At 47.3% G+C, this 14,207-nt stretch overlaps 1 protein-coding gene across 1 annotated transcript; it reads right to left on the reverse strand.

Annotated features, from left to right (window-relative positions):
• Window positions 1-298: 298 nt before the first annotated feature.
• YPEL1 (yippee like 1) lies at window positions 299-14,190 on the reverse strand. Its single transcript, XM_072350925.1, has 5 exons — window positions 13,902-14,190; window positions 10,475-10,757; window positions 6,765-6,808; window positions 5,390-5,498; window positions 299-4,640 (listed from the first exon to the last, which is right to left on the reverse strand). Exons 2-5 carry the CDS (start codon window positions 10,589-10,591, stop codon window positions 4,551-4,553), a joined length of 360 nt encoding a protein of 119 aa, XP_072207026.1. The 5' UTR covers window positions 10,592-10,757; window positions 13,902-14,190; the 3' UTR covers window positions 299-4,550.
• Window positions 14,191-14,207: the final 17 nt, after the last annotated feature.

A 14,207-nucleotide genomic window follows, 5' to 3' on the forward strand; every position in this document is an offset into this window, starting at 1 on the left:
ACCGATTCTCCCTTTAAAAGCACTTTGTTTTCATGAGGTTCGTGAATTAGCTTTAGCTGTGCTGGAACTCTCAAGCAGGAAAGCATCTTAACTCTATTTTGGAAAGGTTAGCAAAAGGAAAAAGAACAAACCACACATTTAGTGACAATCCAAACAGAACGTACTAAATCCAATCCAACCCACACCCACAAGTTCTCTGAGCAACTAAGAGCAATGGCTTTTCTCTCTGGCATTATCAGAGAGAAAAAAACAACATAAGAATCTAAACTGAAATAAGAGCACAAGAACAGCAAGCAACTCAACAAAACAACTGAAAGCTTTTATTGTGATACCTCAAGATACAATATAGTGAAACAACAAATGATGTACAGTATTGCTAGGACAAAACAGCAGCACAGCCATGTCACCTGTAAAAGAAAGCACTGTAAGGAGATTAAGGAACAATGAGGCACAACTTGACGCTGTCTGAGGAGTCGTGCTTTAGGGCTGAAACCATTCCTAACAGTCCTTTCAGAAGGAACCTCCGAAGCCTCCGTTCCTTTTACAGAAGTGTTCAGACCGCTCGTTGGCTTAACGTGAGCCTAAATGAAGAACAACACAATGTCCATAAAGTTTAACAACAATTTGTCAGCTTCTCCGGCTCGTCTCCATTGCAAAGAATGGAGATGTCAGAAGTTTGGGCTGTGGCTCTCCAGGGCGCTGCTGCTGCCGCCTGACTGCTGAGATGAGCGTGCAGAACCATCTCCGTGCAAGCACTGCTCGGAGGAAGCGTTACGTGCACCAGAGATGGGACCCAGCGCGAGGAACTCCTGCACTCCTGTAAGCCGGTGGGAGCTACGGGTGACCGCTTGGTTTACGGGCACAGCGATGACTTTGTCAGCACTTCTGAGATCAGATTTAAACTTAAAGACATCTCAACCTGTATTCCCTCCCTGCAACTCCTACCGACTGCGAGCATGCGGGGCACACCGCTCACACCAACAACCGCACTGGGCACTGCTAGTGTGAAGCTAAGGCTGAATTACAGCACAGTTAATGCAGTCTGTCATTGTACAGCTTGCAGTGACTGAGGGAGAAGAGCCATTTGAACCAGCAGATAAAAATTCAGATGAGCAGATTGCTGAGAGCACGCAGCAGTCAGTGGTTAGACCGACAGGTTGCCAGTCCCTCACTAAACTCTGCAGCTCAGGTCACAGCCAATCTGCAATTGAACAGAAGTTTTTGCCTTTCCTCAATCAAAAGTGCGGTTATAGTGACCAACCAGAGAGCAGTTCTGGTGTTCGGAGTCACTCCTGGAACACCTTTGTTCAGCCATTATTTTGGATCAAGACTGAAGGTGTGGTTATGTGAGATAACGATTAACTACTTTCAGACACAGCTCGAGCATTTCAGGAAGAAAGCTTTCAATACATGTACATTTCTGCTAGCAAATTCCTATGCATCCCAATGAACGTTTCTTCTAAGCCAGCTCATAGTCAGTTCATTTGGTCCAAGAAAGAGCCAGCAAGAATCAAAGGTTCACAAAAGCTTTTTGTTACAGTTTGTAAAAAACAAAATACAAAATAAATGTTAAGACCAACAATAAAAATAACCAGTACGAGTAACAAAAGTGCTCAAGTTGGAGGGGAAGTAAACTTGCCGAGAGCGAACACATACAAACATTAAATATAATCTTCAATATATTACAAAAATTGGTTAAAGGGAAAATGCTTTAGTAAAATGTTTTTTCAAGTAAGTTCATTTTTCTGACTGCTGGTGGGTTCAGTGACCAGACTGACCTCCTCACATCAGCCAGCAGCTGTTGCTATCTGGATTCTACTTTCACCAAAACCAATAACAAGAACACGCTACAGCTTTTACCAGGGGAGAAAGTAATTATTGACACTGCCCAAGCAACACAAGAAGAAAAACTCACATATTCCCTCAATAGAACGAACCTAACCAACCGTTACGTGGCAGCATGAAACAGCAATTCTGTTAGTTCTACTCCTTCTAAGCATCCACTCTTAAAAGACCAAAAAGAATATTGCTTTGTTTGGTTCTCTTAAAAGCCATGAAAGTCACATTTATATCATTAACTCTTTATGCCAGTAGTCTGAAGCTCTATGTGCTAAAAGCACTTGATGAAGTCTCAACCTTTGGCATCAAAGTTAATTAAGGTTTTGGTGAAAATGTCCAGTTTAAAATATAAATAATGCACTGAAGAAAGAGGCTGAATTCCTAAATAAGAACCGGACTGTATTACGGACGGGATTAACTAAGAGAGCCAACCCCCGACTTTATAGAGAAAAATCTTTAATACTTTACATACTTTCTCTAATTTCAACTCTCTACTGAAAAGCAGCCATTACTTTTGTCTTCAGTCCAGTGTACTTCAACAAGCCTGTAGCCAGGAAATACAAGAAGCTCAAAGATGCACAAACTTCACACGAGTATCTTCACAACTATTAACGTTACAACTGGACTTTGAAGCCAACACAGACATCTGCAGATAAAAGTTTTAGTGCTGCTTTTGTTGTTGTTGGCAACATAAATTTACAATGGAGGAAAAAAATCTCAAGAACTCAAAATCTCAAGTCAAAAACACCAAGAAACAGGCAATACCAAAGTCCATCTTGCATCAAAGACGCCGTTGAAATTAGACTTTGAAGCCTGACCTTATCTGTGACCATGAAGTAGCAAGAAATAAGCCACAAGATCCAGGCAGATCACATCACCTCGGGTCCCTGGACTACAACCCAACAGCTTTAACTACTTCCCTAATGTTTATGCTTTTAACTCACAATATCTTGAATGCAGTTTAGCCAGCCTGCAGAGAATGTTTACACATGGGAGAACTCTCTTCTCACCCTCTCCACGTGGGCTGGAAGGCTGCCATTGACGATCTGTATTGCCCCCACCCTTCGGCATATTTTTTTTTCATGCATGACAAAATTTCTAAAGTGCAGCAGAATTCAGAAAGCCCATCAGAGAATCCCAAAAACGTAACAGCAGCAACGGCACCGAGGACTAAACTGTGCAGGTGCCATATCAGAATTGTTTTTGAAAGACAATGATTCTGTATTGCAAGGCTTCTGTCTTGTTCAGGTCTACCCTTCACGTAGTGTTAAAAGATTTTTTTCCCCCAAACACGTTGTCCACAAGCATTAAGAGGATTAAAATACAAACGGTCTTCAGAGACTGCTCGGTTCGAAAACAAAGTCAGCAAATTTATGTAGAGCATTCCTTTAAAAGTTGAGAATGCGCATGCACAGACAGTGTCGTACTCACACCTCCTAGGAGATCCTCTCATTAACTCATTTCAGTTAAGAAACCGTGGGAGATCAAAAGAGGAGGTAAGTTTCATATAAATTTTTATTATAAAAACGTACTTGGGGATGATTCAGCCAGCAAACCAAGAAACCCCTTCCCTCCCGCCCTCGCATTTTAAAAACTACCTTGTTAATTTAGTTTATGAAGAAAAAGAGTCAAACTCCCCTTCCCTCTCCTTCCCATCTCTCCCTACACGCAGGATACTAATTTTCATCTCATAGGCTCTGACCATTCCTCATAAAAATAAATATTTTTGTTCAAACGTAGCAGAAGAATACTTCGAGTTTCCTTGATATCAACCTCTTTGTCCAGTGCATTAGGACTACACAGTTACATGGAACCAGCCATAGAACTCTACCAATGCACAAGTCCCTGTTACTGGCGAAGGTACAGTACCAATTCATTTCTAATACACCAACTAGTTTTTTCCCCAAAATAGAAGATGCATATAATTTTCTTTGTTTCTTTTTTCCATCTTGCAAGCTACAAGTTTATAAACTTCCTATCCCGGAAACTCCTCGGGGGACGTGTTGGTCTGAGCTGAACATGTTCTACAGCATTATTGATTTCAAATCCTTCTCAGGTATTTCATGGAGATACCAAGCCTCTGGCATTGCTCATTAACAACTTAAGATCCGCTCATTCCAGACAGCGCGATTGAAATGCTTTTAAACTGAGCACTGTACCTTTAACCAACTCACCCACAAGATGTACACAGGTTGTGGTAAAAAGAAATCAGTAACTACAATACTGCATCCCCTTCACTGCCAAATACATCAGAGATTGCTACATATAAGAAATCTGCACCCCATCCCATACATTCTTCCAGACATCTCAGTACAGAACTACGGGATCGGAGTGTAGGTGTTTAGGCAAGGAGCATGCACAGCAGAAGGTAGCATTAAAGGCATAGGTCAAAGACAGATGCTAACCAGTAAAATCCATTTTCAATTAGTGAAGTGTTTCTCTAGTTTGAGAGTTTAGAAAAAGGTCATCCAAAATGTTCCAAAACAACTGTTCACACAATAATACACGTACAAAAAGAGGGAACTTACACAAGGAGAAAAGGCAAACATGGCCTGAAATAGCCACTTACACTACACTACTCATCTGTGAGGTTTCAGAGTTCAGTGATATTCTCAGGGCCACTCTAGCCAAGCTCTTCCTTTACTTCGCATTAGTCTTTGTAAAGCACGTTCCACAGAGTATTGTCCAAACAGAAGGAAAAAGGTTATGATTCACTCCCAGCCATTGTCTTTTATCATGTGGGCAAGTTCAATGATGAATTTTCCTTCTTTGTATTTCTGACTACTCTCAAAAGCATGTTCCTAAACAGGAAGAAAAAAAATAAAATCAAGATACTAAAATAAGTTGGGGAAATACAGCAGTTAAACAGCAAATCTGCATCAAAAGCACAAGTCAGACAGCTTCAAAAACTGAAGATGTTAATGCAAGTTTTTTCTCTGTATTTATTCTCTCCTCCTGTATGAAGTTTTCCAAATGGTGACTTCTTGTTCTTGCTTTGCATTTATTCTTAGACATATCCCTACCTGTACATCTTAATTAACCTCATGTTGAAACTTTATTAGACACCAGAAAATGCATTTCATTAGAATCCTGTACAACATCCATAATCTAAGACTCTCAAAGTGTCTTTTGTGTTACAGATCACTGAAAATTCACACAACTTTTCCACCATCAGAATCAAGTTCACATCAGTTGTGAGCAACAAGCGTTTGCTGCCATTGTCACAACTATGTTTCTGCTCTATGAACCAACTTCTGAAATCAAGACAAAACCCGTTTTGTCAGTTTCTTCCATCTGTTTTAGTATATGCTGTCTGTAACGATGGAAAGAAGATATTACAGAAGTATTGCATAGCTGAAATAACACCAATAGCTCACGCTAGTTTTGCTGTCATCCACATAGCCATCTGTTACAACATTCCAGTAGATGTAAGGAAGCAAAAATACTGTCAGCTGAATGTGAAAAGCAACATCAAGTAAACCACCGCTACCATCTAAGCTGCTCCAATACTTGTGTTCGAACTGAACAAAACCAGAAATATATTGCTTACATATTTCCATCCAAGAGTGGTTTTACAGTTTTCACAATAGATATCTGCCACAGCGTGTAACCCTGTCAGAAGAACTCTCTCCTCTGCTGGACCACAGCCCACGTTCACCCTGGGGAGGAAAAAATAAGGACAGGTGACTCCACACGAACGACATGAGAGCACTTCTCATCTGCCATCCCCTTTTCTCCAGAGAACAAAAATAACGTTTGAGTTTTGATTTGTTTCTCAAGTCATTTGCCTGAACATCACATTGCTGGTTATGCCCACTTACTCCCATCAGCAACATGCTAAACAGCAAAACCTCCTAAGAACAGAGCAGTAACTGCAGACCCCTCTGGCTTTGTGCTTTCCTTCAGAAAAGAAAGCGTGATCTTTACAGCGACAGCCTGTATCAATACTTCAGCACCAACATCCCAGCTGAGAACAAACTCCAAAACAGCAGCAAGGAAAAGTCTCAGATATCTGCTTTGCCACAGACTAAGTCACGATTAATGGACAGAAATACAAACACAAATGATCCCCTGAAGGGCTGCATCAAACACGTTCTTCATGAATACAAGTGTATGCAGAAAAGATCTGGCAAGACTAAACCAAGTTTTTAGGTAGTCCTACAGAAGGAGAAAACATCCCCATGGCTGCTGGTCTATTGTCAGACTCACAGTCTGAAGTCTTCACTAAACAGCTACAAATAAAAAGGAGTTTGCAGTTACAGCTCCATTATCCCGATCTAAAATAGACCAAGACATAGATTTACATTTCTTTTTCCAAAAATGCTGCAACATAATCAGCTGCTATAAAAATAAAGACAAATTAAATCCGATGTCCTATAAACTTAAAGTACATCCATTAGCAAACACAAAAAAAAAATCAGCCATATCTTTTGATAAGGGCACGTCCTAAAACTGCCAAACTGCAGATACCTTTGGCCTCCTGCAGGTTTGCAATATTCAAGGTCACTTACAATGTACAAAGTCCACTGGAACATTAACCTGTAAACGCATCCATCACAGCAGACAGAAAATGTCAGACAGGTAAGCTGTCCCAAAGAATTCAGTCATGCAATCCTTTTTGACTTCTGGATTATCTCAGAATGGCAACTTTTGCTCAATACACCAGCCTTACACAAAAGGAATTTCTCATTAACTCCCAGCTATTGGCAGGACCACTTAAACTGTGAGAAATTAATGGCTGCATTGGAGAGCTGATCAGCTCAGTAGCTCTTTAAGGACCATTGCTGGTAAGTAAAATAAAAAAACCAGCATCTAAAAAGAACAGGACAACGTGAACTTGCGCAAATTGCTATTGTTTTCTGCTTATGAAGCATACAAGAAATAGCGTGTGTAGGTAGTGTGCATAACTGTAACAACATACTCACACTGAATTAAAGAGGTAGGCTCGTCCCTGGCTTCCCTGGAAGGACTGCATTTAAAAAAAGAAGAGATGGAATTTGTTAAGAGAGAACAGCAGTACTGAGCTGCATTAACAAACCTTCCCCCTCTTTTCTTTTTCCCGGTTTCCTTTACCCAACCTGCTATCGAAGGAAGTTAATCATTTTCTCCACATTTGTTCTGAAATGCACCAAAAATCCTGTAGTGCTGGTACTGAGGATCAAAGACCAACTCTCCTGAAAGCCACAGTACGGCAACATGGAAACCTTGTGGAGACAAAACCTACTTTGAGTATTTGGTTGTTGAACCAGAAGGCACAGAACCACAGGCAGGATGTCCATGCTGCAATGGCCGCCTCCTCTGACACGTATCTACAGTGACACGAGCAGAAGGCATTTGACATCAAACCAGGTACTGTGCTAATTTAATATTAGCAACACACCAGCAACTGCCACATCTTAACCACCCACCCAGAACGGCGCACAAAAAAGAGTAGGAAGGAAAACTGTACATAAATGAACCGGGCGTTCAGCTGAAGCCAAACTAGATACAGCACAAAGGAAACCACCACTGTGATCCCTGTATGCAGCACCAGCAGCAGAGTAGTTACACACAGGCTTCAGCTACCCATAAAGTCTCACTTTAAAATGAGAAATTCTACTGAGCAGCTCACAGTGCTAACATTAAACAACTAAAAAAAACCTCAATATTTGGAAAATTGATTTTAATTGAATCCATAGCAAAGATGGAAGAAAAGGTTCAGAGCCCAAAATCCAGAACTGCAAGAATTGCTTTTACACAACGTGAGGGGAAAAAAAGTCAGTGCCATGTGAAAGTGAAAGGTAAAACTGGAGGTACTGCTGACCCTGAAAGGAGAGACTGCTGAGTGCAGCCCGAGCAGCTCTGCCAGAACGTAATCCTTACAGCTCCGCTAAGGACAGAGCAAACACCGCTGGGACACTGCCCGGGATGCTTAAAAACATGAAACTGGCACAGCGGCACAGATCCCACAGTCTGGGGCTTCCACAGAATAAGCAGCACTAATTTAGGGCCATGTCTTGCAATCAATGAAGAAACAGAGTGAAGAAACAAAGCATGCTTACTGCAGATGAAAACAGAATCTACTGACATAGATGCTAGTAAAAAAGCTTTGCTAACAAAGGAGGAACCATCCTGAGTCGCTTCAAACCAAGGAAGAACAAACTGCAGTTGAGCAATCGCAATTTTTTTATGAAGTGAACAAAATACTTTGAAGGTCCCCAGCCATAAAGCATTAAACTTGCACCACAGCTTGGAATAGAGAACTTCCTTCTTCCACATGTCTGAAACTAAAGAAAAGCCTTCAGAACTTTTTGTAACAGCTTACAGCGTTTGTTTCCTAATTGCATTTCACTTGAAGCCTTCTCTTACACTGAAGGACAACGACACACTTAACGATGACCATTATTTTTCCCCATTAAGACACTGTACAACTCAGCTGTTGTGAAGCTGCAGCTCTTTCTCCTTCCTTTATATGCACTGTTGCTTTGGGTTTTTTAATTACAACTCAAAATGTTGTAATTTTGAGTTGTAATTCCACCACCAAATTCCACCAGGTTCACATACACTCCCCAGATAAATGAATCTTGTTCTTTGCCTCCTGCAGCACAGTAACTCACCTCAGTTTACACGCAATTACACACAAGTTGATCTTTTCTCTGCCCAGCCTACAGGATCTCCCCTTGGACTACACACACATATCTGAAGGTCCCCAGCTGGCTGCTACAGAGGAAAGGCGCCAGAACAAATCAGCAGCAAGGAGACCTTCCACGCTCTGTAATGCAATCACCTCTGCCAAGTTTGTGTTTAGTCTTGACTTCGTATGACCTCATAAACACTCTCTTGATCCGGCATGTCTCAAAATGAAGCGGAGGAGAGCAGTAAGGTGCCAGGAATAGCAGGAAAGCAGCCCTTCCTCCTTCTACCATATACCACAGAAAACTCTAATTAAAAGAAATGCAAACTGTGAGGTTAAAAAGTGCATTTTGTTCTTTTATTCCAATATTTTTCTTCTTCTTGCACTTTTACCATGAACACCTGCACTCTCCCAGGCTTTCTCCCCTTCCCTCTGAAGCAGCCATTTTCTTCGCTCTCTTTTTTGAACAATGCATTTTTCTGGAGATAAAACAGAACTTTTCCCCATGACGGCAGTTCTAGAAAAGAGAAGCCCATTGTGAGAAGCTCCTCCATTCCCACCCGCACTTAGTTTCCTGTTAGCAGAGTCTGGGTGATGGACTGATACCATCTTTCTCACCTGTATGCATGTTTAGAGTCTAAATTCAATTTTACATGCCATAGAACAACTGCTTTGCCGTCCAGCCAGAAGAGTGAGTTACTCCACCTTCACATCAGTAGATGCCTTGCTTTGCTGTGTTCTCAAACACAGAACTTGGGTCTGATCAACTCACAGCAGTCTTCCCTTAAAATCAGTGTTCTACCACAAGATCAACGCGCCCCTGAGCATTCAGTGTTCTGCAGTCCATCCGTGCAGGACTTTTACGTGCTGACTGAAGTAAGAGCACTGGGAAGATGCAAGTCCTGAAACTCCTGGGCCTCATCATTTTTCTAATCCATGTCTCCATCTGTCAGAGCTTGGCTATCACACCTTCCCACTCACACAGATAAGGAGTTTGTTTTTATCAAAAGCTGTATTCAAACAACACAAAAAGGCACACATTGTCACACGTCTGTCACCTGCACTTGACCAGACAGTTCTGATGAACAAACAGGGCTCTCATCCACTAATGGGTGTAAGAAAGGTTTATGGTCAGAATTCTGACTCATCCTGTTAGCAGAAATAAGAACAACTTGGTGGCCCCTGAACTGCTTGCTAAGCTCGTAACCTGGCTAAAAACAGAGTATTTCGTGTAGACAGAGATTTTACTCTGCACAAACATTTGTTTTTACCAGCATCAAGTTCCCCACATTCTGCACTGTACAACTTATACTGACACGAATGTTAAGACACTGCCAGGTCCAGCAGCTCATGTGTCAGCTCCTCCAAGCAAACAAAGAGAAGGGAGCACCTCAAAGGCAGCACAAGGACCAGCAGGCACAACTGTTCCAGCCGCTTTTCCACAGAGTAAACAGACTTCTTTGAAACATCTCCTCAGCCCTTTCCAGGCTGCTACACAGAGATCCTAACAAAACGGAGTGCTCTATTACAGCTGTCATTATCTTGAGTGAGCATCTCACCCCACAGAGATAAATTAGAAGACAGTAGCAGGTGTGATCAGCTGTCATCAGTAACAGCTCGGAGCAACCAGAATTGGTACTTTCACGCTAGGAAATTTACCAGTTTAACCAAAATTCTCACTCAAAACCACCCTGCTTCGCATCTGGCTTAATCATTCTTTGTAGGCAGGATTAGATTAGAGGCTCCACTGAAAATCTCTAAACTGCCACCTTAGCATGTATCAAAGGGTGCAGGTCGTACCGACTGACAGCAGATGGGGGCTGCAAATACAGGAATGTGTCACATCTGAGTTTCCAGAATGTACGTGCTCAGCACACAGCACCTACCACCCAGCAGCGAACCCAGGAAAGATGCTCTGAAGCGTGCGATGAGTTTGCATCCCTCATCTACTGGGAGCCTTGAGACGAGGGCAGCCAATTTGCTTCAGAACTTATTTGTGAGGTCTATAAGCAAACCACTTGCCTTGGAGATCAATTCGTCGTGGTTGGCTAGGTGGGCTCTGCAGTGGATACAGCTGTAGGTTCGATGACAGTTGGGCAGGTAAGCCTGGAACGTTTTGGACTTTGTCATTTTGACCATTTCTGCTGGCGGCTCCTCACTCAGCTCAGGGCTGGCACTGGAAGAATTGCAACTTTGCTGAACTCGCTGACAGAAGAAACACTGGAATATGCAAGCAAAAGCCGTTGTTGTTCTGGAGTGTGTGTGGCACTTTCCACACAAATGACAGAAGAGAAACAGTCACAACCTGTAGGTGAAAAGAGCAGAAAATGAGCAGCTTTGCAGAGGCACAGTGAGCTTGTTGCTCAACAAAACTGGACACTAAACTACGGATCATTTAAGAGCAAATGTCTGGCTGGTCTGCCATCCTCCTTCTGGGAAGCTGCTCCATTTAAGTTGAGTTTAACAGAGCAACAAGCAGTTTCTGTTCCACTACTGACTTCTACTCCAAAGAGACAGAGATGTAAAATACTTCCTACAACCCATCAGAAATGCATCCAGCTGTTACAACAAAAAGGCAGGGAACCAGAGAATCCTCTCTCTGAAGTCGGCAGTGGGCTCCAATAGAGCCAGGGGCAGGTCCTGGAAAACACTCGCTACGACCAGCAGTAAACAAACAAGAGATTCCTACGTCCCAGCGTTCAGCAGAAGCCTTGCTGCTACTCCTGCTCTGGCTGGGGGCTGTGCACCCTCTCCATCCCAGCTCTGCAGAACGGTGCCTTTAGACAAAGGCTTTTCTGACAGCTGCCCTGAGCTAATTAGATACTTCCCATGCTACAGAAATATTACTGATGGTTACTACTGAAACCATTCGAAGCGTAAAAGCTGAACTCTAAACAAAGAATACACAACTGCTTTCTCAATCCTCGGGTACCTTTAAGGAAGATTACATGCATAAACAGAAGGCCAGGCCTTCCTGCTGCGCTGGAAAGCAAAGCCTTTTTAGAGCTTGGAAATCACAGATTCTAAATATTCATAACATGCACTGATCTGTCAGAGGGCATCAGGCAGCACCGATGTGTGCCAGGCTAATGAGTAACCCAAACACAGCACGGCACTGCTGCCACAGCTATCAGGTGATCAGCAGAGTAGGTCAATGGCACAGCAGCGAAAGTGGCACGGAGAATTCACAGCTGTTAAATGGGCACACAGAGCACGGATCAGCTGTGAGCCGCGTGCAGCAGAGCTCAGCACTGAGCCAGCGGGATGCTGCTCACACAGAGAAACGAGGCGCAGATTAAGAACTGCCGAGAGTTGGTTGTGTCTGAACAGGTCCTGAGACAGACCACGGAGCGGGCTCAGGCGTGGAGGAGAACAAACACAAAGCAGGGGAACAAACCGCCATCCAAAGGGATTCGGTAACGGGTCTGAAACATTAACCCAGATACAGCAAGAGCAGACCTGAATTATTGATAACGAAAGGAAACGCGGCGGTATCTGGGGAGCAGCAGCCGGAACGGCAGCGGCTGGAGATGGCTCAGCACGTGCAGACAACGGCCGGGCTCCGCAGGTACCGAGATGGGACGGGAGCCCACAGGAGGCGCCGTTCGATTCCTGCCCGAGCTCCGCCCGATGCCGTCCTGCTGCACAGCGCGTGCGGGAGCGCAATGCAGCCCGCGGGAACCAGCCGGGTTTCGGGCGGGTTTCGGGCCGGCAGCACGCGGCGCTGTTCGGACTTGATACGGCTCAGATCAGCGCACGGCAACCGACAGCTCAGCGCCTGCACGAGCCCAGCCGGCAGGACGGGCGTTCCGACAGCGCCTCCAGCCCGCGCTGCCAAGGAGAACCGGGACGGAACCGGGACGGAACCGGGACGGAACCGGGACGGAACCGCCTCGCCCCGCCGCGCTCCCAACCGGCACGGGACGCCCCGCCGCCCCGGCCCCGCCCCGTGACGTCACTCCGGGCGTGGCCTCCGAGCAGGGGGCGTGTCCTGCCCGCGCGGCTCCCGGATGTGTAAACAAACAGCCGCGAGCGTGGCGGGGGGGCAAAACCCGCCGAGCTGCCGCGTCCGGCGGGAACGGCCGGGAGGGACCGAGCGCCGCTAAACCGCCGCCGTGCGGAAACCGCGGGCGGGGAACGAGAGTCCGCGGGCGGACACACGGCGGGCGGACACTCGGCTCTGAGCGCGGCGGAGCAGCTCCGTCCGCCGTAATAACCCCCCGCCGCGAGGACAACGGCCCCCGCTGGCTCCATCCCGGCCACGGGCCGCCCCGCGCCGGCGCCGCTTCGCCCCCCGTTACGTAAAGGGCCGCCCCGCAGCGGGAGCCGCGGGCGAGCGGCGCTGCCGTCACTTCCAGGCGCTATAAATAGCGCCGCGCCGCCTCCTCCCGTCCGAGCGGCCCCGGCGGCCCCCGCCCCGCGCACCGACCGCTGCCCCCCCATCCCCCAGCCCGCAGCCCCCAGCTCCCCCCCCTCCCCCCCCGCACTCGTCCCTCCCGGCCGTTCCCCCCCGCCCCGCAGCACACGGTTCCGCTCCGGACACTCACCGGCTCCGCTCCCGGTGCGGTACCGCCGCGGGCCGCCCCGTTCACCTCCGGCAGCGGCAGCGGGACGCGGACGCCGCGCGACGGCCGAGAGCCCCGCACAGACCCGGCCCGCAGCGACGGGCAACGAAAACAAAGGGCGGCGTGCGCGTGGCGGCGGCCGGGGGGGGGAAAATCACGGTCCGTGCCGGGATCACAGCCCGCACCCGGAGCTCGGCGCGCCGCTCCCCGCCCGAGGGCCGCGGTCCGGCCGGGGCATCCTGAGCGCCAACGCCTTTGTTTTGTTTCCCCCCGGCCCGGGGCGCCGCGGCCGTTAAACGCGCTCCCACCGCCGCCGGCAGCCAATCAGCGTGCGCGCGCGCGCGCCCTCGCTCTCGGTCCCGCCCCCCCCGGCGCTTCGAGGGGCGGGTCCGGCGGGGCGGGATCCTTCGTGGCTCCGCCCCCTCCGCTCCTCATGGTGCCGCCCTGAGTCCCGCACCGCCCGGCTGGGGTGAGATGAGGAGATAGATCAGATCAGATAGATGAGATAGATCAGATCAGACCGGAGCGGCGATTTGAGACGGCGGGCGGCAGCTGGGAGAGCGGACAGCCGGGGGGCGGAACGGGCTGACGGCGCTGCGCGGTTCCGGGGCTGCGGCGCGAGCTTTCACTGCTCAGCTGGGGCCGCCCGTCCGGACCGGGCGACGTTAAGCGATACAAACGGCGCTGGTTCCCACAGCCGCCCCGCCCGCCCCGCTCACACACGCAGCCGTCGGGCCCCGCGGTCGGGACGCGGCGGACGCCGGAGCTCCTTCCCCAGCTGCTGCCTCGCTGGTCACTGGCCGAAGGAAGGACCGTACACGTGGGATCGCCGCGCGGCTCCGCGTGCTTTTCTACAGATGTGAACGGCGAGTGCCGTCGCTTACCTCCAGAGACCTGCCGAGATCCGGGTCAGGCGTCGGGAGCCAAACGCAGACGGGATCCGGACTGTGCACGGTGAATCAACGTGAAACAAAAGTCCAGTCCTGACCAGAGAAGCGGCTCTTTGTGAACAGAGGGAAGAAAGGAGCGTCTGTCGTTCAGAGAGGACAGCAAAGGATCCTGAGGGTGGAACAACGTTTCCATTGTTTTAACACAAGCTCTGCTTCTCCACTGAAAGATCTAAAGGACAGGGACTCCAAGGCTTTCTTTCTCTTTGCTATTTGTTTCCTTAGTAACAAATACACCAGTTG

This window comes from Excalfactoria chinensis, chromosome 16 (assembly GCF_039878825.1).
Source record: "Excalfactoria chinensis isolate bCotChi1 chromosome 16, bCotChi1.hap2, whole genome shotgun sequence".
NCBI lineage: Eukaryota > Metazoa > Chordata > Aves > Galliformes > Phasianidae > Excalfactoria > Excalfactoria chinensis.